Source organism: Bombyx mandarina, chromosome 22 (genome assembly GCF_030267445.1).
Source record: "Bombyx mandarina strain Sakado chromosome 22, ASM3026744v2".
NCBI lineage: Eukaryota > Metazoa > Arthropoda > Insecta > Lepidoptera > Bombycidae > Bombyx > Bombyx mandarina.
In genome coordinates this window covers 15,330,231-15,357,769 of record NC_143228.1, presented here as the reverse complement: position 1 = coordinate 15,357,769, position 27,539 = coordinate 15,330,231, and the positions used below count along the sequence as shown (strand labels likewise).

The window sequence follows — 27,539 nt, the reverse complement described above, 5'->3', positions numbered from 1 at the left end:
AAAGTTTACGATAACAATTCTATTACTATTAAACAAAATAATATAGTAGCGAACCATATTCTCCCATGAAAACACTGTAGTTGGCTTAAAGGGAATGGAAGCAGTTTTTATTAAAAAAGGATTTCAACAAAAAAAAAATTAATGCACAAAGGCTTCGGTGCTCGTAGCCACTTTGAGCGGGCGTACGAAATTATCTTGTTGCGTTTTAGTGTTGCAAATTTTAGTAATTGCCTCGACGGATTGTTTGCAAATTGTCCACATTGTTTTTTCAGGTTTTAATGAAAATGTAGATGTATGTGCCTTTTTTAATAATTACTGTCTCTCGCATGGCTGCTGCCAGATGCTATTATATATCATACGTACATTAGAATTAAAAAGTTTCAGTTTTTTTTTATTGCTTAAATGGGTGGACGTTTTCACAGCCCACTTGGTGTTAAGTGGTTACTGGAGCCCATAGACATCTACGACGTAAATGCACCACCCACCTTGAGATATCAGTTCTAAGGTCTCAGTATAGTTACAACGGCTGCCCCACCCTTCAAACCGAAACGCATTACTGCTTCACGGCAGAAATAGGCAGGGCGGTAGTACCTACCCGCGCGGACTCACAAGAGACCCCTAGTAATAACGCAAATTATAATTTTGCGGGTTTGATTTTTATTACACGATGTTATTCCTTCACCGTGGAAGTCAATCGTGAACATTTGTTGAGTACGTATTTCATTAGAAAAATTAGTACCCGCCTGGGATTCGAACACCGGTGCATCGCTTCCACACGAATGCACCGGACGTCTTTATCCTTTATCCTCCACGACGACTTAAAATCCTAGCGAAGAGCGTATATTTCATTATATTTATTCACGTCACCAGAGATACAGTCTTTAAGTGCTCACCGGCCGCTCTTGGCCTAAAGTTGACAGTTTAATTTTTTGCCATCGCCCACGCCAGTCGTAACCTACATTTCCCATTAACGAAAATTCATTAAAAAAACTTCACGACCCACAAAAAATCTTATGAAAGCACTGAATACCATCAATTTCATGGGTTCTCTCGTAAAAAATGGCCTAAGCTCGTAAAATACTAAAAAGTCTACGGTTTCTTAGCTAAAAAAATAAATTTTACAACGACATAAATCCGTTCGTTGCTTTTGTATGTAGTAGCAGTGATTCATTTTGTCGGGTCAACCCACGGAATATACCTGTTAAGAGTATTTTTTTGATATTGTATTATTCAAAGCAACAATTGGCAGTGTTATTGCGTGATACTAGCCCACGCTGTAAGGTGTCAATACTCTATTCCTGCCGCGATGTGGGACAGTCGTTAAGCAATGCACGGTGGAATTCACGTTGTTAATGTCTATGGGCTCTATGTATATTTTTAGCCTGTATTGTATATTGTGTCCTTAATCTATATCTAATATATAAAATTCTCGTGTCACAATGTTCGTTCCCATACTCCTCCGAAACCGCTTGACCGATTCTCATGAAATTTTTTATGCATATTCAGTAAGCCTGAGAATCGGCTACTATTTATTTTTTATACCCCTAAGTGATTAGGGTTGTCCACCCCTAATATATTTTTTTTATTTGGACTTTTTTTTTGTTAGAATGAGGTATTATGTGGTTGAATGCGGTTTTGTTATTTTTATTATATATTTCCTCATCGTTCACAGCACTACATACCTCTTTCACTCATTTACCACATCCTTATACACTTACAATAAGTTAGTTTTTTTTTCTACACTAGAAATTCCCTAGAAATCTTATATATGGCAAAACAATGTTTGCCGGGTCAGCTAGTATATATATAAAAATGAATTGCTGTTCGTTAGTCTCGCTGTGCCACTGACCGACATAAGTGGCTAACAATTACAAAAAAAGGTCACAGGCGGGCGCATCACGATGCTCAGCAATGAGCGATAGACTGAAGGAGGAGGAGTCTCGCTAAAACTAGAGAACGGCTTTACCGATTTGGCTAATTTTGGTCTTGAATTATTTGTCAAAGTCCAGAGAAGGTTTAAAAGGTATATAAATATGAAAATTCTCGGAATTAAATAAAGTTTAGATCTTATTTATCGATTGAGGCACTACGAAGTCTGCTGAGTCAGCTAGTAAATAAATAAATAAAACAACGTAAAGCCAGATTGACTTTAAGCTCGCCCAGATAATCATTATGGTACAAAACAATATATTTAAATTAAACTAAACAAAATTTCTATCATTTGGTCACCTGAACTAAACTAACTAATTTAAGTCCAACGGAAAACTTTAATAACGAATGAAACTTAGTTCAATATACACCCACCCGCAAGCCATACACGATCCGATACGCCCGTATTTTCTCAGAAAGCTCGCTTTGAAATTGGCTAAAAAGTACGAACTATAAACATTTCCAACTACACAACATATTTATCTCGGTTCCCCATTCCAAATGTATCCACATAAAAATTCACTCACATTTTTTCCCGTACTAAAGTTTCAGGCTTAAAAACATCCGGTATGGCCACTAAATTAGTTATATTCAAAGGAGATGTTTTACCACGGATACCCGGCAAGTTCGACCGTAAAAAGCCGGGTAAAGTTTGCCCGGATATTTTACCCGGGTTCGGAAAGGAGCGATATAAAATTTGTGCCACTTTCCGAGAGACGATGCTGTATTTTAGTATAATGATTGATATTGGAGATGATCGTTGCTCAGACGTTTATGAGCCGCGGTGGTGTCATTTTTTGACAAATTTATTGAAATAAACCTAAAAATATGTATATAACATTTGTTTTATCTAGACGTAGATATATTGTATCTGCATGGTATTTGATGTCTGAGTATCTAAATCTTGATGCTTTTTTCCTCTTATTAATTAGGATCATAATACTTAATGACATGTCGTGAGGCCGTACTTCTCTTCCCGGTTCAATGTAATTTGACTTTTAAATAATATCACAAAGTTGTCGGCAAAACCTCTACGTTGTGACGTCTACGTGTTATTATATCCACTCAACAGTTTCGTAAGATGATTCTAATTTACTGAACATTTTATTACATTACAGTTTAATAACTGAAGTGTACTCAATAAGTCTGTAATATAAAACAGTAAGTCCCGTCCAAATTCAAAAATTCACAATAATATTTTTTGGGAGCCTGTTCAAGCAATCGTTCTACACTTTGACCCTCGGAATCTTTTCTGCCAGATTACTCTGCTACATACATAGTGGCATGTTCATTTTAATATTCTGGTTTTTTTTTTTAATTAATGACTAATACTGGCGGGACTATTCCAAAATCGTTCAGCTACGTAGCTTTGTTTTCTGCAAACATTTCCAAAACCAGTAATAGTACAGCTCCAATACAGGACTAAGTTCATAGTTTTCTGGCTATAAATATAATTTCCTTTATGCATCATATCTTACATAGAATCGGGCTACTTATCAAAGCAGATGGGTATAAGGAACGACAAAGAGAAGATCCTTCGTAGGGCGACTGATATTGGTCATTTGGCCGATATTGTTCAGAACTCGTCTATTAATATGTGCATGCTTATTTTGTAGTTAGAGTGATTCCCTACTCTATTATATACCTACCTACACGCGATACCAATGCCACTCTGCGCTTCATTATAAATCCATAGTAATATTATGCAATACCTCATTTCTTCTTGTTTGCACTAAACTAATAGTTACTGATCACCTTCTTTATTGTAGTGACGCGTCATTCGTTTTACGGGAATTACTGATGATTTGGGTAACTGCTCACCACAAGTTAGGTCATAACCTCGCCTGCTCATCCAATAAGTTACATTACATTTAACATTGTTGATTTAGCGACGCGGAATTCGTGACTGGTAAAAGGCGAAAGGGATTTAACAGCAACCAATATAATCAAGCCAGTCTTTTTTTTCAACGACATAATGATATTACAAAATTAAATAACCTTTTTTTTTTAAACGTGCAAAAGATATAGGTAAACAGAATAATTTCAAACCAGAAAATTCAATTAATATCCGTTCGAAAAACAAATATGACCATCCCGAATAATATTTATAAAACGGCAACACACATTTCATGTTTTGTTTATACGAACTAAATAATTCAGGCAGACGAGGTTGCCAGGGTTTCCGATACAACAGATACCGAGTATTGATAAAATGCTGGATAGACATGTTTATTATCGGTATCTGTGTAGTGCAGGCGAAGACAGTGGGTTCAAATGCACATGATGAGATTTTGAAAGTAGAGCTACTACGGCTTAGGATTATCATAGTCATAATATCATTATTATTATAGTTATTTGTACTTTCTTCCATTTATCAAATGTGCATCAAAATCAACTGATCAACGACACAATAATTTTCATATAAATATTATATAATTTTATAGACATTGTATGTAATGATTGGATGGATAAATTTCTAGAATGATTGTCGTGTAGAGTCGGTATTGGCTCGAATTGAAAAAATTGGTAATAATATTTTTTTTTAAGTTGACCTGTTATAATTCCGTAGTTATATAAAATATTAAGTAATGTTATATCATACAGAGTAAAATATGTATTACAAAAAATTGACGACTCGACACAAAAAATACTGGTACTATAAAATCATTCGATTATTTTTCTTTTTTGGTCTTATATTACGGAACAAACGCCCGGTGACGCTGATATTATGGTCTCTCTAGACCATCAGCTTAGGTATAAAAAAAGGAGAACAAGTCCCTCATCTATTTGTAATTTTGATAAGCTATTTTTAATAATTAATTTAAAAAGTGCTAGGGACTCATTTAATTATTATGTGTGTAAGCTAGTTATGATAAGTAGCCTTAATCTTGATGAGCACATCGGTAATGATTAGTGCACTGTCTGGTCCTAAGCTGTGCGCTACAGTTTTGTGATGAGACAGCGATATGGCGGATCGATGGACCCGGTTCTGCCATGCAAATCGGTCCCCTGATTCGTTCAGCTTATAGACACTGCCTATGATAATATCGGGCTATTGCTTCTTCGTGGAGAAACACGATTTACTGTGTACTCGATTTATGGAATTTTGTTGTTTGATTACATCTTGTCTAGTACATTTATTTTTGTTATCTTTGTTGAGAATCATATTAGTAATCATAGAAAAGTATACCTACAGTCAGTAATTCGGACAGTTACGTAACTTATTTATAGCGTTTGATATTTGTTGAGATCAGAAACATAAAATCGTTTTCGTGAATGGCCTTCTTTAAGTTATTCTTGTGGTCTCGCTAATAATATTCGTGGCTAATAATATTTCGATGAATTAATCAAACGAAATATCTATATCTATACTAATATTATAAAAAGGAAAGATTTGTTTGTTTGTTTGTTTCGAATAGGCTCCGAAACTACTGGACCGATTTGAAAAATTCTTTTTCCATTAGAAGCCGACATTGTCCCTGATGAACATAGGCTACTTTTTTTTCATGTTTTTTTATTATATTTTTTTGGTTTCATGTGTGTTTTAATGTTTCCGAAGCAAAGCGAGGGCGGGTCGCTATCTTTTATAAAATGGAAGTATCTTTAATATTACAGGCAACAGCGTGGGCCTATACACGTGGGTAATTATCCTATCTATTTCTGCAGTGAAACAACCGGCTTTCACGTTGCGATCTGTCTGAGAGGTTACCTCGATGACAACTAAATTATGAATGGGCACTAAACTTGTCTTTGAATCTGCAACAGTAAAAAATCACCTAATCTCACTAACCCAAGAACTTTAACAACTTATCATCACGGGTTAAAGACTGAAATGAATAGAACAATTGACTGGAGTATCCAAAATTTATACCGGTTTTTATGTTGTCTTGTTCAAATGTGTCTGTGGTTATCCCATTTCGATATCGAATTTTTAGACATCATACATCATAATGTTAATAGTCGTAATAAAATTACATTTATACATCCACCATATTTTAGCCGCAAAAAGTGAACATCGATATATTTATAAAACAGCCGTAGCATTATTTTGGCTCCACCTTGCATCGTATTCCCCAACGCCCCAAGTGAGGGTCGTAAGCAACCTTCTGTATCATTTTCTCACACACGATACTTTCCATCAGTTAATTGGAAATTAAGTTTATAAACTGAACGAAGCTGTAAAAAATTATGAAAGTTATCGTAAAACACTCACCAACAACATGTATATACGCGGAGCGGACTTGAGTGTGGAATGAGGGTGCGTCGGCTGACACTTCACAGCGGTACCTGCCGGCGAGCGCTCGCGTCGCATCGCGTAGCACGACCTGCTGGGACGTCGACCTTGACACCTGCGATAAATTTCACATTTCATATACAGGGTGTTAAACTTGGGAGTAAAATTAATATGCTATTATATTTTTAAAGCGTATCACCGAGCATGAGTAAAACAAAATATAGATAAATAAATGTTTTTCCGATGATCATCTTTTAGTCTATAGCCTAGTAAATAGAGTCCTCAAACTTTTCCACACTATCACACTCATCATAGGGCATATTGTGAGCCATCATGAATCTGTCTAATACTACCACAAATTTACACATTCCGGTTTCAAGGATATGGGATAATCTAATTGAATATGCAATTTCGAAAAGGGCACATGTCGCATATTTTGTCAAATACGTTTTTTCATATACATGTAGTTTTGAGGCTTACCTACACCCATTTTATAATAATTCCAGTAATTTTCAATTGCTAACTAACACTAAAATATATCTCAAAAGTTCATATTTTAAATTTTACACTGCTTTAGAAAATTACCAGTTTTTTTCATTTCCTGAACATTTTACATTTTCGGAGATGTGCCCTTATCGAAATTGCATATTCAATTGAACCTTCAACCTCATAACCCAAGGACAGCGTTTTTTGTAACCAGTCGTCACTGGGCAGATTATCAGAATCTGATCATAATATACAGCACGAAGCCTAGTTAACATTATTCTTTGCATGCATAATACCATACAAGCATAACAGGTTTTGTGTCGCCGTTCGGTCAGTTTCACAGCGCCGCACGTAATTAAAACAAGGTTTTTCCTACCCTGTGTCCGACAATATCCTGTGTCCCACTTTCCTTATTGATCTGATATCGGAAAATAGCACACGATTTTATTACAAAAGGGTTCTGTAGACGAACAGTCGTTGTTTTTATTGAAGAGGAAATGAAAATGAGAACAGTATATATATTTTTTTTCCTTTAATCTATGTTTCCTATTTTTAAATTAGGTTACATGATTTTGCACTAATACAATGTTGACTATTTGGTTCTTTATCAGAGAAAACGAATACCTGATACCACCTTAAGCAATATCCATTACATCATCTATTCAAAATCCTCCGATCCCACGACCCTAACTTCTTACCGATTTTACTATTGGTAAGTTATACCAATTGTAAAATGATAATAACAATACTGAATGAAGACCACGACCGCTCTGACAAGAGTGATGTGACAAAGAAAAAAAGTACTCCCATAAAGGTACCATACTCCCGTAAAGGTACTTTACATACGTTTGCCGTGAACATTTCGCTTTGGAGGAACATTCGTGTATCCGTGAGTTGAGATGCTATTGAGTATTTGTTTCATGTTAAGTCTCGAAACAAATGGGATCAAGTGTTCAATTTGTTTGTCATGTTGTATGTACCTAAATGATAACCGAATAACAAGATTCCAGTCCAGTATTTCTAAAATTTTCTTTTATCGCTCATTATTTTCTATTCTATCATCCGCTTTTCGTCTCAATTCTATTTTCAGCAATGATTATATTAGTTTAGTTAGTAGATGTTTGCTATGACTTAAGGATATAAATATGTATTTAATGGAAGCTATCAAAAGCATTATATTGGATTCAACTATTTTTTCTCTCGCTCAAGCTTCCTTATTCCGCTCGAGATTGAACCACTACAACCAGTAATCATTCTAAAGTTCGATCATATGAGCTTTCTGTCGGCCATCCCGGTCGAAGCCTAGCCAAACCTCCAAGGGTGGTGCCTTTGGCATATTTTCTAACAATTACACTAACTATATTATTATGTTATATAACGAACTATATGACGATCACATGAACTGCAGTGGACAGGCTGAAGAAAATATGGAAAAACAGAAACACCACTGAAGCCTTTACTAAAGCCACCACTAAAACTCTTGTTTTCCCCATATATGTATTTATACGCTGCGGAGACTAAGCGGCAGATCGAAAAAAAGGAGGGCGATGCTCTGGAAATGTGGCGCCGGAGACGAATGCTTGGTATTTCATGGACCGAACTTCGCAAGGTGCTAGGACTTGTGATTAAGGTGGTAGGACCTCTTGTGAGTCCGCGCGGGTAGGTACCACCACCCTGCCTATTTCTGCCGTGAAGCAGTAATGCGTTTCGGTTTGAAGGGCGGGGCAGCCGTTGTAATTATAATGAGACCTTGGAACTTATCTCAAGGTGGATGGCTCATTTACATTATAGATGTCTATGGGCTCCAGTAACCACTTAACATTAGGTGGGCTGTGAGCTCACATCTAAGCAATAAAAAAAACCAATACCTCCATTCTTCAAGAGCTCAGCATAAAGCAACGCCTATCGGCGGTCGTATATGGACGCGTACTATCATCTTTTTAACATATCTCCCGGCGAAGAAATTACTCCATAGAGCGCCTTGTCGTTCAAAGTAGGAGGCACCAGACCGTGTGAAAGGATGCCCATGCGATGGACCGACCAAGTCAACTTGCTAGTTGGCGGTTGTCTATATGAGTGTACCAGGCTCACCATAAACCAGAAGTGGCGAATACTCGTAAGGCACATAACATCCGCCCACAGCAATGATACTGGACGATGACCACGACCACTTTGACAAGAGTGATACGACAAAGTAGAATATATACTAATATTATAAAGCTGAAGAGTTTGTTTGTGTGAACCCGTTACTCTCAGGACTACTGGTCCGATTTGAAAAATTCTTCCAGTGTTAGATAGCCCATTTATCGAGGAATACGTCACGCCAAGACCAATACAAGCGGAGCACCAATAAAGAATGTTTCAAAATCGGGTTTTTTTCCCCTTTTGAGAGCTTCCGCTGCATGCACTGCAGAAACGGTTAAAGTTTCGTTAAAATAATGTATGGCAGAATTGTTCCCCTTCAAAAGATCTAACAAAGAGTCCGCGACAGCATATGTCTATACTTTATGTTAAGGTTGGATCACTATAACGTATTTTATACTAACCAATTTTGTTTTAAAATAAAGCATTACTTGTGAACTATTCGACACGGACGAAGTCTCGGGCAAAAGCTAGTGCTTCATCATCATCATCATTTCAGCCTATCGCTGTCCACTGCTGAACATAGGCCTCTCCAATAGATTTCCAGTGCGACCGGTCCATTGCCACCTGCATCCAACGAGACCCAGCGCTTTTTACTAGGTCGTCGGTCCATCTAGTAAGTGCTAGTGCTTAATAAAGTATTAATAAAAATTCGATAACAAAGATCTCATTATTTCTGTCGTGAATCATTCATGCGTTTTGGCTGTTAGTCAGATAATAATTGGATCCGATAGGTACTCGTTACTCACCAGGCGAACAGTTCCCAAGAATATATATACGCATTCTATAAATAGCTACAGAATGTGTCTTTATTCAAACTTTACTAATAAAAATATATATTAGCCCTGATTTAAAGGTCCAACTTCACACCTCGAGTCAGTACAACAGTACCCTAATAAAATTCTGCGGCGCTCACCCTTGTTTACTGAACACGATCGTTCGCTCATTTTAATTTCTTAGTATACACCCGTATTCTCCCTTTTCTTCGTGTAATAAAAGAGTTGACCGTTATTGCACCTTCTGTTTATAAAATACTTGGAAACAGTAATTAGTAGTGCAGTGTTCATTAAGAAATAGCTTGTTAAGAGAGTTGTTTGACCTTTCTGTTTTTCTTCTTGTGTACGTTTTTTCCATAAATTCGGTTCGAACCAATTTTACATAACATAGGATAGTGTAATAATAATCAAACCCGCAAAATTATAATTTGCGTAAATACTGGTGATAGGACCTCTTGTGAGTCCGCACGGGTAGGTGCCACCGCCCTGCCTATTTCTGCCGTGAAGCAGTAATGCGTTTCGGTTTGAAGGGTGGGGCAGCCGTTATAAATATACTTGATACCTTAGAACTTATATTTCAAGGTGGGTGGAGCATTTACGTTGTAGATGTCTATAGGCTCCAGTAACACCACAACACCAAGTAGGCTGTGAGCTGTTCCATCCACCTAAGCAAAAAAAAAAACCGTGAAAAAACGTCCGTAACGTAGAATTTTTATTAGTAATGCACGCAGTGTACGACTTAACTTTGTAATAAAGTACAAAAAATAACATATTTTTTTATCATTCATTGACCACGATCTCAGAGCGTTTGTTTGCGCAATACACTAAACTCTTATGCAAACAACCGTGAATCAAGTATACCTACCACATTAAGTTCGCACGTTACCGAATGACCGTGGGTTGTTGCGAAACCTCCAGTTTTATTTTCTTTATACCTCGAATTAGAACTTAAAATTAGTATTTTTATAATAAGGAACTTCGTTCCTATCCGGTGTCCCACAACACATCTTAATGTTTAATATATTTTGTCTGAATATTTCAAAAAGCTTATTTATAATCAAGGCTTTTTATATTTTAATTAAGTTTAATATTTCGATCCGGTGGTAGACTCTCCGAAGCACGGCTCGTGTTAGCAATGTCGTCAGGTTTGAGCCTCGTGAGCTCACCAATAGTTAAGGTTACGCTGATATGGTCTCTCTAGACCATCAGCTTAGATGTAGGAAAAAAAAGCTTTTTGTATTTTAATTAGGTTTAAAATGTACGGCACATTTCGCGTCGCGCAGAGGGCTTTGCAGCTGGCCATCAGAAGAGCCAAGAACCAACACATGGAGGGTCTCTTGGAGACGCTGGATGAGGATCCGTGGGGGCGACCCTATCATATGGTGCGCAATAAAATGCGCCCATGGGCCCCCCCAATCACGGAGCGTCTCCAGCCTCAGCAGTTGCGGGACATCGTCTCGGCGCTGTTCCCGCAGGAGCGGAAGGGATTTGTCGCTCCCGCTATGGACGTCCCGTCGGAAAACGGCGGCGACGCCCCTGCTGAGGTGCCCCATATAACGGGGGCGGAGCTCCATGTGGCCGTGCGTAAAATGTGCGCGAAGGACACGGCGCCCGGCCCGGACGGCGTCCATGGCCGGGTTTGGGTCTTGGCTCTTGGTGTCCTGGGGGACCGACTCTTGAGGCTTTACAACTCCTGCCTCGAGTCGGGACGGTTTCCTTCATTCGCCTCACTTTCCGGCTCACGCAGGTGCTCACTGGGCATGGTTGCTTCGGTGAGTTCCTGCACCGGATCAGAGCCGAGCCGTCGGCAGAATGCCACCATTGTGATTGCGACTTGGACACGGCAGAGCATACGCTCGTCGCCTGCCCCGCATGGGAGGGGTGGCGCCGTGTCCTCGTCGCAAAAATAGGAAACGACTTGTCGTTGCCGAGTGTTGTGGCATCGATGCTCGGCGACGACGAGTCGTGGAAGGCGATGCTCGACTTCTGCGAGTGCACCATCTCGCAGAAGGAGGTGGGGGGGCGCGTTAGAGACGCGCAAGCCCGCCGCCGTCGAGCGGGGGCCAGGGAGGCGGATATCGCCCAAGCCCTGGCCCTCTAAGTGTTTCGGGTCCCCCTCATATGTCGGTCTGGGGACCGGCGAGGAGGGTTTTACGCAAGAGCATCCGGGTGATGGAAGGCCGGCTATCCTCAACCCACGCTGGTTCTGACCCAGCGGGGTATTCCGTAGGATAGCTCACTCTCACCGGCGCCATCTAGGCGGGCTCCGGATAGCCTGCCGACCGAGAGGGCTGGTGGTCGTGGCGCCGACGACCGCCAGTCCGGCGTCCCGAGGGGGAGGGTGATGGGAGAGATGTGCTCCGCACTAAACACTTCACTTTCCCCCCTTTGCCTTTTCATGAGTTCTGTCTCATGTGAGGTTTGGACGTTGCTTGTTGAGCGACAGGAGGTTTTAGTCGGTTCGACTCCGACATGCTCCGCCCGCCGTCCTCAGTGAAGGGCGGAAGTCCGGCGATTTCCTCCTGACCAAAAAAAAAATATATATATATCCCCTCCAAGCCTGCCGTAAGGAACTTCGTTCCAACAATACGAATATTTGTACGCTTAATTTTTTTTTAACAAATTAAACGAAATTATAAACAAACATCAAGTGATTTCGCAATTCTCACATTGCTCGTTACAATTCGGCATCAAAGACAACTTTACCGACGAACGCAAAGTCTCTAATAACAATTAGCTATTATATACATTTCTTTCACAAAACATTCTCCGGAATAAACAGTTACTTACTATTTCGGAAGAAGAGGAACAGATTACTTTTATAGTGCAAAATAAAATTTTAGTACGGACTAGTTTCCTTCGAGAAGTTTCGATTTTATACGTATTATTCTTATTCACGTAGCAGGGACTTTGCTCTGGAAATAATAGCTTTGTTGACGTGGAAAATCGTTTGGTGAACTCAACGGATTGATAAGCAATATTGTTGCGAAGTCAGCGCGACTTAGATTATCCTTAAATGACTCAATAAAATATGTGTGAATCGTTCCAACGTTTAGTTAGAATATGTGATAATATTGATGTAGTTCTTTGAAATAGAAAACGGTTTTTTATTACATCCAAGTTCATAGTCTACTTAATTTCGAGTCATTGGAAGAGGGTTGCCAAACTATTTTGAGACCTAATGTAGTCTTAATATAGTCTAAATAATCCAAACGTATAATTGCTTCATGGGTGACTGTATATTTCACTTTCAGCTGTGGTACCTACCAAATTCAACTAATTTTATTTAGGTTTTAGTTCTGAAGTCATCGTGGCCTAAGAGATAAAATGTCCGGTGCATTCGTGTTGAGCGATGTACCGGAATTCAAATCCCAGGCCGGTACCAATTTTTGTAATGAATTACGTACTCAACAAATGTTCACAATTGACTTCCACGGTGAAGGAATAACATCGTGTAATAAAAATGAAACCCGCAAAATAATAATTTGCGTAATTACTGGTGGTAGGACCTCTTGTGAGTCCGTACGGGTAGGTACCACCACTCTGCCTATTTCTGCTGTGAAGCAGTAATGCGTTTCGGTTTGAAGGTTGGGGCAGCCGTTGTAACTATACTGAGATCTCAGAACTTATATCTCAAGGTGGGTAGCGCATTTACGTTGTAGATGTCCATGGGCTCCAATAACCACTTAACACCAGGTGGACTGTGAGCTCGTCCACCCAACTAAGCAATAAAAAAAAATAGGTTTTAGGTATATTTTCGCAACATCGATATAGTGCATCGCAGTACTATTATCATATTTTCTAATATCCCCACTATTTTCCACCAAATATACTTACCGTCTATCTGCGAAGCAGAGTTTGAAGCCTCACTTTCGTTTGAATACCGACGGCTCGCAGCAGAAATAGGCACGGCTTCTCTCTCGTTACTTGTGATTTTGAATTTATATTAACAAAATTCCTAGTGCGGCTTCGTCTCAACTCATTAATATCCCAAATGCACACACAGACATTTTAGCTTTAAAACTCAAACGTTTCGTATGAAAGCTACGTAGCCGTCCGCTTTGGAACCGAAGCTTGGAAAAAGCTCATTACATACCGTTCAGTAGAAACTGAGTGGATTCGGAACAAACAGAAACATTTAAGCTTCCTCTCCCGGCAAATCCCTTTTAGTTATTTCACCTGAATTCTCCTTTTTTTTTTTCTGGACATTCCGACGTCTTCGTTAGATCGTGCAATTCAGAAAGATTATTTTCGTTTTTTCCGAGAAGCGTGCTCATTACGACTGTCTCGCATAGCAATCATTCCGATTTGTAAATTTAGATAATACCAAATACGTGTGTAACAGTGGCCATTTTACGGAATGAATAATTTTTTCTTTCAATTTTTCGTTTTGCATTCTTATCAACTATATCAATAAAAAAGCGTCGACATGAAAACATTGAGAAGAAGTGCGAGTAATACCGCGACACATCAGCGTCTAAATCGAGAATGTGCCGTGGGCAGCTCTTAATTATTATTTTTTGTTTTTTATTGCTTAGATGGGTGGACGAGCTCACAGCCCACCTAGTTTTAAGTGATTACTGGAACCCATAGACATCTACAACGTAAATGCGCCACCCACCTTGAGATATAAGCACTAAAGTCTCAAGTAAGTTACAGCGGCTGCCCCGCCCTTCAAACCAAAACGCATTACTGTTTCACGGCAGAAATAGGCAGGGCGGTGGTACCTACCCGCGTGGACTCACAAGAGGTCCTACCACCAGTGAAAATTATGGATATATCAAGCTGAATGGCTCCAATCAACACCCGGCAGACTCTGAGCATGAGCCTCATTTATTAAAGGTAATTTAGCAGTTTAAGCAGCAGATCGACGTAGAGAAATAGACGTGCTCATATTATTACAAACTTCAAACGCATTCGAGAACAAACAATTTTCTTAGGTAGTTGAATAAAAAAGAACCGCTCCTACGATTCTATTAGTCTTCTTTCCCTAACATTATTATAGCAAATATTTCACATTACATTGCGAAGTAACTCGCGTCCCGACGTCGGCGCGAGGCAACGTTCCTTGCTTGCCAAATCACCGCCATCAACACACCATAGCACCGTATTTGTGGTCAAATAAAAAGCATTACAACGAAAAATACTTTTTTTTTATTTGTATACATTTACATGTGAGTTTTCGCGTGTAGTTATATTAGTGTACATAAAAAAAATGAACTGACTATTTCGGGAATTAATCTTGTATACACTTTATTTGTTTGCTTTATTCGTTGCCTCGGATTCTGAATATTACGTAGTAAATAAGGTTTTCCTGATCAGAATTGTTTTTCAAAAAATACTCATGTTTCTAATATGTAAAAATATCCATTCGAAACAATATAGTGATTGCCTATGTATATAGTTACTTATATTTAACCTCCTATGCTTGTATACAATCGTTAAAATACGAAAACTGTATGTGAAAACAGATAGGCTAGACTTCATAATATTGTCGTTTCAAAATTTAAAAGTCAAAGTTCAAATGGGTTGATTTTCAAATTAACTCTGTCGGCTCCGTCGAGTAATTCGTAATGAATCATCGTCAACTACCATTTATATTTCCATCTCGACTCACATAAACCAATAAAATACATAGCTACCTATATTTTTCAAACTATAAAGGCAACTTACTCAGGTTTACTGGTGGTGGGACCTCTTGTGAGTCCGAGCGGGTAGGTACCACCCTGCCTATTTCTGCCGTAAAGCAGTAATGTGTTTCGGTTTGAAGGGTGGGGCAGCCGTTGTAACTATACTGAGACCTTAGAACTCATATCTCAAGGTGGATGGCGCATTTACGTTGTAGATGTCTATTGGCTCCAGTAACCGCTTAACACCAGGTGGGCTGTGAGCTCGTCCACCCATCTAACCATTAAAAATTAAAAATTAAATCTTAAATAACAATCAATAGGATTTCAATAAAGCCCTAAAATCAAAACAAGAATGAAATGATGACATAAACGCAATTCTACTGTCAATTAACCGAAGAATGCAAGCCTCCCGTTATAATAACACAAATATGTTCCCCATTCCCTCGACCCGAAGGTGAATGAAGCAATTCCGAGGGGCCTAATTGGCGGCGGAAGGTTCCCATCTGACTACCGGCTTTAAGTAAGATTAAGTATGCAGTAGCTTAAGTTATTAAGTTTAAATAATGATTAACGTAAAGACGTGGACTTGGTTTAAAAGCAAATAAGTTATTTTACTTTGTTTTTTTTTTTTTGTAAAGATCATGAATTAATCTTAGCTGTTCCAAAACTTGTGACTATAAATACCTTAGTAATATTGCTTAGTAGAAAACTTTCAAGGTACTAAACTCACCCACTTATGTAATACATATTAATATATACTTACAATAACTTAAATACCCCCAAATATTCTGTTACCATTTTTCTCGTTAAAATTAATAAACTATTTTGATTGTAATATATGTAATATATATTTTGATTATAATATATCACTGGTGGTAGAACCTCTTGCGAGTACGCACGGGTAGGTACCACCACCCCGCCTATTTCCGCCGTGAAGCAGTAATGCGTTTCGGTTCGAAGGGTGGGGTAGCCGTTGTAACTATAGTGAGACCTTAGAACTTATATCTCGAGGTGGTCGGCGCATTTACGTTGTAGATGTCTATGGGCTCCAGTAACCACTTAACATCAGGTGGGCTGTGAGCTCGTCCATCCATCTAAGCAATAAATAAAAAATCATACGGGTATTATTAAATAAAAATAAAACGTAAACGAAGACAGACCGAACAGCTTGTATTTTCTAATACAAAACCACGAAAAAAAAAAACTTTTGCATTTAGCTCCTCCTGTCGCTCAACTACCAACGTCCAAACCTCACATGAGACAGAACTCACGAAAAGGCAAAGGGGGGAAAGTGAAGTGTTTAGTGCGGAGCACATCTCTCCCATCACCCTCCCCCTCGGGACGCCGGACTGGCGGTCGTTGGCGCCACGACCACCAGCCCTCTCGGTCGGCAGGCTATCCGGAGCCCGCCTAGATGGCGCCGGTTAGAGTGAGCTATCCTACGGAATACCCCGCTGGGTCAGAACCAGCGTGGGTCGAGGATAGCCGGCCTTCCATCACCCGGATGCTCTTGCGTAAAACGCGTGCAGAGCAGCTTGCACGACGTCTTCTTAGGTCCCCCTCGCCGGTCCCCAAACCGACATATGAGGGGGACCCGAAACACTTAGAGGGCCAGGGCTTGGGCGAGATCCGCCTCCCTGGCCCTTTGCATTTAGCTAATGTGTTTTTCTACAAATCTATACTTTATTGATATTATAAAGCTGAAGAGTTTGTTTGTTTGAACGCGCTAATCTAAGGAACTACTGGTCCGATTTGAAAAATTCTTCCAGTATTAGATAGCCCATTTATTGAGGAAGGCTATAGGTTAGGCTATAGGATATAACATCACGGTACAACCAATACAAGTGGAACCCCAATAAAGAATGTTTCACTATCGAGGTGTAAATACGTCCTTAACATTCTATAATTAAAAGCTTTTTTCACTTTCTACGTAAATGAAGTAGGGGTAAAATTTAGCGTTATGCCAAAGTAACTATTCCACGCGGACGGAGTCGAGGGCAAAAGCTAGTATATCATAAGTTAATGAACGGGATCTGTGGCATCAAAAGAAGGCGAGAGAGACTGCTGGCCATTCGCATTACGTTGCTGTTCCGAGTTACATTGCGGGTTCACGAATTATAGAACTTAACACACGCATTTTTAAGATTAATTTCGACTTTAAATGCTATTCTTCACGTTCCGAAATGAGTTTATTCCTGCTTCTGCTTCGGCAACGATCTGCCTACATTCTGTAAGTATGTTTCAATACGTATTTTTATCCATCAACGTCCTTACGAGATATTTTTCAGAAATAATATAAATTAAGCGCTTATTCTAAAAAAGTATCCAAATAAAACGCAACTTGTAAACAAGAAGTTCGATATAAAAATTCACAACAAAATGTTTTTGGAACTTTTCCGTTGTCCTTGTTTTGCGAGCGTCAGAGGATAACGAATTTTACCTTGATCGCTATTTTACATTGAACCTTGTTTATACGTGGCACGAAGACTGAAATTTCCGTGTAATTCTTCTCAGAGCGATGACGTATGAATGAAGGATTCATGAAAATATCTGAGCTCAATCATTTACGACTAATTCGCTTGGTTTTTGTTTGACAAGAACGCAACGATTCCCGCGAGCTTACCAGTGCAAATATTTTAAGGGCATAAGAATGTTCATCCTATCCGGGTATAGACGGGTAAGTGTCCCGGGCCACCTCAATTACTACCACTCAGCTCTCATCCCTAGTCCTATCTTATTTTTTGCAAGGCTGGTCATAGATAAGCCCGATACTTCGACCCTTAAGGTTATATGTGACATACCCGAACACTACCGTCAATTTCTAAGCACCGCTCGCGTGAACTTTTACATTCAATTTTTTTTTTTCATCTTTTTTGTATGTTCAATTTCAACAAAAATCCCGGTTGGCAGTGGCAGGCGGGACATATTCTAAGGCTGTACAAGCAATTACTAGCATGTTAAATAATATTATAGAAAAGCAATCATACGATTTGATGGCTTAAAAGGTTACAGTTATCTAAGCTCAATCGAAGCTTCAATTTTGTGTGTGTGCGGTGATAGTCTCTTAATTATCTTTATGACCGTAGCTGCTTAAATCTGCAGCTTAATCTTAGTTAAAAATGGCTTAATAATTAATTGCCCTACACACGTCATTACGGGTCCTCCCGATCCATTAACGGTGCTTTTAGGTACCTCAAGCAGCGGTCACCGTCCTCGCCCAGCCCGTCATTTGCGATGAAGGACTCGGCAAGTAAATTAACCCATAGACAGCCCACTGAGTTTCTCGCCGGATCTTCTCGGTGGATCGTGTTTCCGATCCGGCGGTAAATTCTGCAAAGCACTGCTCTTACTAGGATCAGTGTTAGCAACACTCCCGGTTTGAGCCCTGTGAGATCACCGACTCTTAAGGCCTCTCAAGGCTATCAGCATAGGTAGGAGTATTTTTATTTATTAAATTCACCATCTCTACAATGCTCCTCATGTTCGAAATCCAAAAATTACTTTATTTTCAAAGTATAGAGACAAGATTTGGCTGCATTAAAATAAAAATCATTCTTCATAATATAACGCACATTTTTTCAATGGAAAACAATTTAATACAATTAAAAAAAAAAGCTTAACTATCACACAACCAGAGTTAAATGAACTCTAATCTCGATAATAATAAGGACGGTTCTCAAATGTCACCTGGAGAAGAGTACGAGTCTAACAGAGCGTTAAAGGTGCTACAGGACGCATAAAGATAACGACGGGCGCGGGCGTACCCACTACAAGGGCATACCATTAAAACCAGACTATTATGCGATATAAAGGGTTTACGTGTTTAACAAGGAACAAGAAAATAGAACGCTGGTTTTTTCCCAGCATATATGGACAAACGTATTCAAGTCCAAAAGCAAATGATAAGTGTTGAATCACTCGTGAGTACCAAAGTAGGGGACCTTAGAATATTAAAGACTCGAAAGTCATAATTCTAAAAGGAATCCATAACCAAATATTATTGGTGGTAGGACCTCTTGTGAGTCCGCGCGGGTAGGTCCCCACCGCCCTGCCTATTTCTGCCGTGAAGCAGTAATGCGTTTCGTTTTGAAGGGTAGGGCAGCCGTTGTAACTATACTGAGATCTTAGAACTTATATCTAAAAGTGGGTGACGCATTTACGTTGTAGATGTCTATGGGCTCCAGTAACCGTGGGCTCGGCCATCCATCTAGGCAATAAAACACGGATAGCAGCGAGCAGAACTCTTCAGTGATTTGATTTGATTTCAGTGTTCATAATTGAACATATAAGATCACCACCTACCCAATGTTAGTCTATCACTTAAGTTACGTGCATGCAATGGTAGACCTTAATTCGATGTTATTAAAATATTAAATTTCGAACGGATGGCGGTAATATCATCGTTCTTACGAACCCTTGCTTCAGCATTACGCTGGCTAATTGACAGCATTAATAAAATGGAAACGGTTACATAAAATAATAATTAATTGCAATCACCGAGGTAACCCGACTACGAAAAAAACGCGATCAAATCTAATAAACACGCAATAACGGTTCACGACAATGAAGGTGTTACGATTATCGTTACAATCCGAATCGATCCGATCCGATTTATGGAATGTACAATATTTGTATTGTATTGAGGTCTCGGCTATCGGATTTTTGTTAGTGAAGCACAAACGTTATTATTGAGATTTCGGCTTTTATATACTGCGGTAATCACCTAACGCCAAGTGGCCGTCAAGCTTTTTCAACAATCTACACAAAAAATAGTACATTTTGTTTGCCACTTTTGCCAATTTTGTTTGCGTATTTGCTCATAAAAAAACAATTTAACTGTTTTTTTATTTTTAAATAAACTACTACTAATTTAATAATAATTTTCTGATGAACTCATCTTTGTTTAATACTTCACTATTAAATTTTATTGCCATTTGTTTATTTCACTTTTACACTAAACACAATATTGCAAATTACCCGAGCACAAAAATGGCGGAGAATTTTAGGTGCGTGAGAGCAGACGTAGACACCAACGCGCATGCGCACTTGTCAGTACCCAAGGAGGAAAAGTTACACTTTCTTTCCTGGACAGCGGGAGGAGAAGTTAGACTTTCTTCCCTGTACAGCGGGAGGAAAACCGAACTTTCGGCGTAGGTAAGAGAAAAAAAAACAATTCTGAAGGAGCCCGAATAACACTCAGATGTCATATGCTGGGCGGACGACGTAAGAATATCCTTCAAAGTATCGTCAATCACTGACAAGATTAAAGAAAACAGACTTGATAATATCGCCACACTATGCAACGAGAAGTTAGCTACTTAATTAAAATAGTCCTCAAAATTAACATATAACAAACAGGAAGCAGACCAGCTTCTTTGCGGCTGCTTCAGAGAGAGGCTTAAAAGAAAGAAGTGGACGGTTAACGTGGCATGGACAGGTGATGCGTAGACAGGAGATGCATATGACTATTAAATGTATGGAAATGGCAGTGCAAGGTAGAAGGGGAAGAGGTCGACCGAAGAAGACATTAATGGAGTGTATGTATGACGATATGAGAGAAAGAGGAGTGAGTGTTGAGATGACAGCTGATAGAAGGGAATGGAATAGAACTGGAATGGAAAAACTGGAACTTAAAAGAGCACAATACGTCATCATGGACAACCCCCCCGGGACACCAGTGCGTTCAGGATATCCTTGTGTGTCGTGTGCTGTGCAGAAGTGATCCTACGCGAGAGTGTTTCATCTGGCGTCAGCTGTTTCGGCGCGGTAACGTTCCGAGCAGCACAAACGAGGGACCCGGGAACAGGTGAGTTGATTGACACTATTCTATTCTTAACATTGGTTAATAGCGGGTAGGTGTCGATCAGCCTGTGAAAGCTGCGAAGCCGTTTTATTTGGTAATAAAACTGGTTTTCGTGAGCGCCATCGAGTCTGGCCGCCCGTGTCTGTTCCCAGTCCTCCCCTACCCTTCGGGGTTAGGAGAGGCTGTTTCTAACACCCGAAGGCCAATCCTGTTGCAGGTCGGCGGTGTCGGCGCCCTTACAGGTAGGTCTTAGGCTTAAGTATCTAATGTAAGTTGTGTATAATTGATTCCATTTAGATTTCATTTCATCTTGGTTGTAAAATTCAATTCCTTTTATTCCCTTTCTAATTATTTTCATTATGTTCATAGTTAAATTTCAAGTTTTAATTTAAGTAGTAGTGTCGTCTCGCTCTTAGCGAATAAGAACTAGTGGCTCAATTATATACAATTTGCAGTTCAACGATTTTCATTTCTACCCACATAAACCGTGATATTTTTTCCAAACCATTTAAACATTTTTGTATTAAACTCTATTCAATCTGGCATACCGACCAATACTAATAAGCTGTCCCCGTCGATTTATTATCATCCATTATCATCTATCTTAAGCACCACGGTTGCAGGCTGCGGTTCCCTATCATGTCTCCTTCCTATTGGTATCAGTAATATAATTTAGTGTGGGTTTAAACCTGACGGTTAGAGCCGCTTGTCCGTTGAACCCTGGATTTCCTGATCCAAAACTTGTCCTTTTGGATTTTAAAATCTGGGGCGAACCGAACCTGTGAGCTAGTGGCCGGATGGTCTGTTGTCTGGTCTTTAATTATAATATCGCTTTAACTATACAAATTACCCTTAGTTATACCTAGTTATTACAGGTACGATTTTAATTTTTATTTTCTCTTTATTTTTTATTATTTTCTATTTTCTATTAATCCATTATATTATTTCCTACTTTATTACCTTGTTTTATTACAATTAATAGTTAGTTAGTTATCTAGATAATATTAATATTTGATAGGCGCACGCGGCCGCAGCCGCCCAACGTCTCGTTATCGTAGTTCGTATTTTTACTGTTGTTTACTGTTGTTTATTATTGTTTATTGTAAATTCGGTAGTTTAGATTAGTGTTTTGATTATTCGTAATAGTAATAGTTAATTGTATTAATACTCACCACTTTTATAGTTATAATTAATCGATTAGTTCTCTTGCTTTCGCTTTTTAATTGCTTCTAAGTTTGATTTAATTTAATTTAATTTAACCAAGTGGATGGATCGATAGGGCCAGTACCGGGACCGATCGACCAATAATTCTGGCACTCCTATTCTTAGTGGGGGCGATTCAATGACCGCGTGACTTTTGCTCCAAGGATAGCCAAGCCATGTCTGGTGGGGCTTCTCCCCCCATCGTCAGCACACCCGGCCCGTCCCGGAAGGGACGTCAAGCAATGGACGAATTATACGCCCGTCGCCCAATCCCACGAACCCGACCGGTCCCGATGGACCCCGGTAAGGACGATTCGGCCGGACCTTCGGTCCCGGCCCGGGTCTCCCAGGGGATCGGACCGGGGGAAGGTTCCCTTCCCTTGTCGACCGATTACCCTGGGACTCCTCGGCCGAGAAAGAAGGCCAGGTCTGAGTCCGACCGGGGCTCATCGGAGGACCAAGACAAACGACCGCGACTAGGTCCCTCCTCTAAATCGGAGGGAGAGGACAGCGAGGCCACGTCCTCCTCCCCCTCCTCCTCCCAATCTTCCACTCCTGACTCATCACGATCCTCATCCCCTACTGGGAGTCCCATCCCAGCAGTCAAACCTGTTCCCAAACCGAGGGCCCCCGTCAGGACAGGGGTAGCCCCACGCCTACTTAGATCCCCTCCCCGATCCCCCTCCCCTACCATTTCCCCTATCCTGGTGGATTCGACTCGAGGTGCCCCCGCCCTAAGCGGCACGGCGGGCAATCTGGACTCTACCAGATATATGGACCTCGAGTCCACCAAAGCCCAACAACCCATCCCCTCTACGTCCTACGCGACCATAGCCGCATCACAACCCCCAGTAGGTACACGCCCCAAGCCTACCCAACCGCAAGTTCCCCCACCCCCGAGGCCGAGGGGTCGGGCTCAGGAGGAGCTCCGCCGTCATCCACCTATCATGGTGGAAGCTCTCCCGAACTGGTCTCGCCATATGGCGGCCATTAGGGAGCGCCTCGGTAGGGCTCCTTCTGCCAGACCCCACGGCGCCGGTTTCCGCTTCCTGCCGTCATCGGCGGAGGAGTACAGGGTGATCCAGGACTATCTTTCGAGGGCCTCCGCTGCAGACAAAACCATTAAATGGTTTTGCTACGCGCTGTCGGAGGAAATACCCTCGAAGGTGGCTGTCCGGGGTCTCCCTGCGGACACCGATGCGGCGGAAGTAACGAACGCCCTCAAGGAGCTGGGCTTTCCTGCCCGATATGCCCGGTGCATCCAGGCCAAGAGGGGGAGACAGGGCTGCGTATTTTTCGTGGCTCTGGACCACCTCTCCAAGGGTGACCTCGCCCGGCTGTATACAGTTAACGAACTGTTATACTTGCCGGGGGTGACGGTCGAGGGATGGCGTCCAACCCGGGGACCTGCGCAGTGTCACCGCTGCCAGGCCTTCGGGCACGCGTCCACGAACTGTCACCGTGCGGTCCGCTGCGTTCGATGTGCCGGCGAGCACATTGTGGCGGACTGCCCGAGGCCAAGGGATGGCCCATTATCCTGTGCTAATTGCGGGAAGGACCACGCCGCCATCGATCGGCGGTGTGTGGTCTACCGCAAGAGGGCCAGGATGATGGGAGTAACCATCCCCCCTCCTGTTCCACCGGTGCCACGGCCCAGGAATGTCCCAGCTCCAGCACCTGCTCCTGTCGTCTCTGCACCCATCCCCAAGGGGAAGGGGAAGGGGAAAGGGAAATCCTCCCAAACCCCAGCCCCTCCCCCCCTAGTACCTATCCGTCTGTCTCGGTGGTGGAGGCTGGGCCGTCAGCGGCCACGTTGATGGCGCAGGCCAACCCACCGAGGCAGCCAAATAAACCTACCCCTACTCCTCGTGGCCGAGCTAACATCGCTCGAACAACCGCGATCATGCCCCACCTCAGACTCAGAGCATCGGCAACAAGAAAAAGGAGAAGAATAGGAAAAAGAAACTAAAAAGGAAATTGAGGAAAAAGAAAGAAAGAGAAGAAGTTAACAGGGGTACTGCCGAGCCCATCGTGCCGGATTCCCCACCCGCCCATGCTGAGGCGATGATCATCAATGATCAGCCACCTCCAAGCGTCAGCCCAACACCTGAGGCTCCCTCAATCGAGCCTAATTTAAACACACAGCCCCCTCTCCCCCCCCGCCCTCAGCGCGAGCAGCGCAGCGGTCGGCAGGCCTCACAACCTGCCGGCTTTGCTGCATGGCTTCTCGCGCTCTGGGAGAAATTGTCCGAGGTGGTCTCCGGAGTGATCCGTGAGATCGCCTCGGGAGCCAGCCCTTTCGGGGCTCTCTTGTCGGGGTTCTACCGAATGATTGCGCAGTTCAATGGCTAGCCAGGAACTGCGCATCATTTATTGGAACCCCGGCGGGGTAAAACCCCGCAAGAACGAGCTCTTGGTTCTCGCCCGGGAGTACAACCCTGAGGTTGTGCTCCTGGGCGAGACCAAGCTACGTCCTCGGGATGTGTTCAGGATTCCAAACTACTTCATGTACCGACGTGACGAGGTGAGTCCTGCCGGGACGCCGTTCAGGGGCACTGCGGCGCTCGTCAGGCGAGACGTGGTGCATGATCAGTTGGATTTGCTGGCCTTCACATCGACAAGGTCGATCGGTGTGAGGATCCACACCTCGGGGGGAGATATGCGGGTTTATGCCGCGTATAGACCCCCGGGGCCTGATTTCCACCCCGGGGACATAAGACGGGTCCTGAATTGCGACAGCCGCCCAGCTCTGCTGGTCGGGGACCTCAACGCGAAGCACGTCGCGTGGGGCTCCCGACTTAACTCAGCAGTGGGCAGGCGGCTGTTAGAAGATGCCGATAGGGGCGACTACTCTGTGGTCGGCCCCGACGAACCCACGCACATTCCGACCGCCGCGCAACTCCAGCCCGACGTGTTGGATGTGTGCGTTCATAAGGGGCTACGGTGCCCCTTAACTATTGAGGCACTGTACGACCTGGGTACCCCCCATCTCCCTATCCTGGTCACACTGGGAATGGGGCTCACCCGGGTTGCGACCTCGCCCCTACGACCGAAGGTCGACTGGGAGCTCTTTAAGAGACGCCTAGTCGACCTTCCCGCAATTCAGGACCCCAACACCCCTGAGGGGGTCGACGACGCGGCAGTCCGCCTTGTCGACTCCATCAGGGGAGCGATCGACCAGGCGACGACTCTTGTGCCCAGCGGCGGGCCCAGAGGTATACTCCCGGCCCATCTGAAAGCGATTATTCGCCGGAAGAGGGGCCTGAGGAGGCTCTGGGCGACAACTCGTTGTCCCAGGATCAAGCGCGAGCTTAATGAGCTGGAAGCGGAGTTGGCGGCGAAGATTAGCTCCTATCGGGGCTATGCGTGGGAGGAACGGATCGAGGAGGCCCGTGAGGACCCCTCGTCCGTGTCCCTCCACCGACTTTGCCGCCAGCTCTCAAATCGGCCTGCCCCGACTTGTCCACTCGTGGACGAGAGGGGCAACCGATGTTTCTCGGCTCAGGCCCGCGCCGATGTCCTGGCCGTAATGCTGGAGCGGCAGTTCGCTCCAAATAACTCTGCACCCTCAGAGGCCGCATTCCACCAATCGGTGGAAGAGAGCGTAGCAAGCCTACTCTCCTCCCCGGTGCCACCGTTGGGAGATGGTGATTTCATCACTCCCAGTGAATTGCGCCTCTCCATCAAGCGGATGAAGAGGCGCAAGGCGCCGGGCGAGGACGGTATTCCCTCCCTCGCATTTTTCCACTTCCCCGAAACGGTCGTGTCATTCATGACACGACTGTTCAATTCCATTCTGTCCACAGGACACTTCCCGGGAATTTGGAAATTGGGCAAGGTTATTGCCCTGCCCAAACCCGGCAAGGATAGGAGAAATCCCTCCAGTTATCGTCCGATCACTCTGCTGTCGCATATGGGCAAGTTGTTCGAGCGGCTGCTGCTGAGAAGGGTGTCGCCGCACATCCTTCTCAGACCCGAGCAATTCGGGTTTCGCAGCGGTCACTCGACAACGCTGCAATTGGTCCGCGTTATGCACCACTTGGCGGATCGGTCCAACGCGCGCCAGTACACGGCCGCAGTCTTTCTCGATATCGAGAAGGCCTTCGACCGTGTCTGGCATGCGGGACTGATCTACAAGCTGTTGCAGAACACGGACCTCCAGCACGCCTATGTGCGACTGCTGGGGTCGTACCTGGAGGGAAGATCCTTCCTTGTCGCGGTCGAGGGCGCAAAGTCGTCGGTGCGCCCAGTCACGGCCGGAGTTCCCCAGGGAAGCGTCCTGGCACCAGTCCTCTACGCTCTCTACACCAACGACATTCCCACGCTTGAGGGCAACCTCCAAGCATGGGAAGCCGACGTGAAGTTGGCGCTGTTTGCCGACGACAGCGCCTACTTCTCGTCCTCTAATTTCCCCTCTGCGGCCATTTCGAGGATGCAGAGGCTGTTGGACCTACTGCCCCAGTGGCTGGACCGATGGAGGGTCGCGGTCAACGTGGGGAAGACCGCGGCTATCCTCTTCGGTCCGGTCCGCACAAGAGCCGTCCCAGGACAGCTCAGTCTCCGTGGAGTCAATGTCGAGTTTAGGCCCAGTGTCCGATACCTGGGAGTCAGTATCGACCGGAGTTTGAGGATGACCGCCCACGCCAAGTCGGCGTTGGCGGCCGCCCGCTATGCGAGGTTTCTCCTCCGGCCGGTGTTGGCCTCCGGGTTGCCGACCAGGACTAGACTCGGCATTTACAAGACGTATGTTCGTTCCCGTATCACGTACGCAGCTGCGGCCTGGTATCACCTCATCCCGCAGATCATGCGGGTGAAGTTACAGGCCCAGCAGAATCTGGCTCTTCGCACGATAGTCGGAGCAGGGCGTTACGTCAGAAATGACGTAATCGCCCGGGATCTAGATGTGGAGTCGCTCGAGGAGTTCATTCGGAGGCTAGCTCGTAATATGTACGAGCGGGCTGACGGTGGACCCCACGAGCATCTCCACAATATAGCTCCCTTGCACGCCAGACCACCTGATGGTCAGGCGCTACCAAGGGAGCTACTGGAACCCCCGGCTATGGTAAGATAGTCGGCTTAACCGGAGTGATATGGGAGTGCTCATAATGAGTGCCCCCATGGGACTGAGCTGTCCACACTCGTCATTTCCCCCCACATCGTTGGGGTGCCCCCCTATGGGGACCCATTTTCCACCCCGAGGGTGGACCACTCCCCCTTTTGGGGAGTGTCTTAAGTCGGTCCCTCCCCGCAACGGTCTTCCCCTTCTGGGGAGCCCCTAGCGGGTGAGCGCCAAACCAGTGCCGCGGCTCCTCCTCTGGTTTGTAGAGGTGGGGCCG

At 43.2% G+C, this 27,539-nt stretch overlaps 1 protein-coding gene and 1 long non-coding RNA gene across 4 annotated transcripts in view; one reads left to right on the top strand and one right to left on the bottom strand.

Annotated features, from left to right (window-relative positions):
* Nucleotides 1-27,539, bottom strand: part of LOC114240187 (uncharacterized) — a 321,109-nt gene that overhangs the window by 161,394 nt on the left and 132,176 nt on the right. For all 3 annotated transcript variants that reach the window (XM_089736651.1, XM_089736653.1, XM_089736652.1), the window contains exon 4: nucleotides 6,143-6,278. In XM_089736651.1, the coding sequence (XP_089592777.1) occupies nucleotides 6,143-6,278 (136 nt within the window). The remainder of the gene's footprint in view (nucleotides 1-6,142; nucleotides 6,279-27,539) is intronic.
* The window catches only part of LOC149500391 (uncharacterized), a 73,045-nt gene that overhangs the window by 45,322 nt on the left and 184 nt on the right, over nucleotides 1-27,539 (top strand). The gene's annotated exons all lie outside the window — the stretch shown is intronic.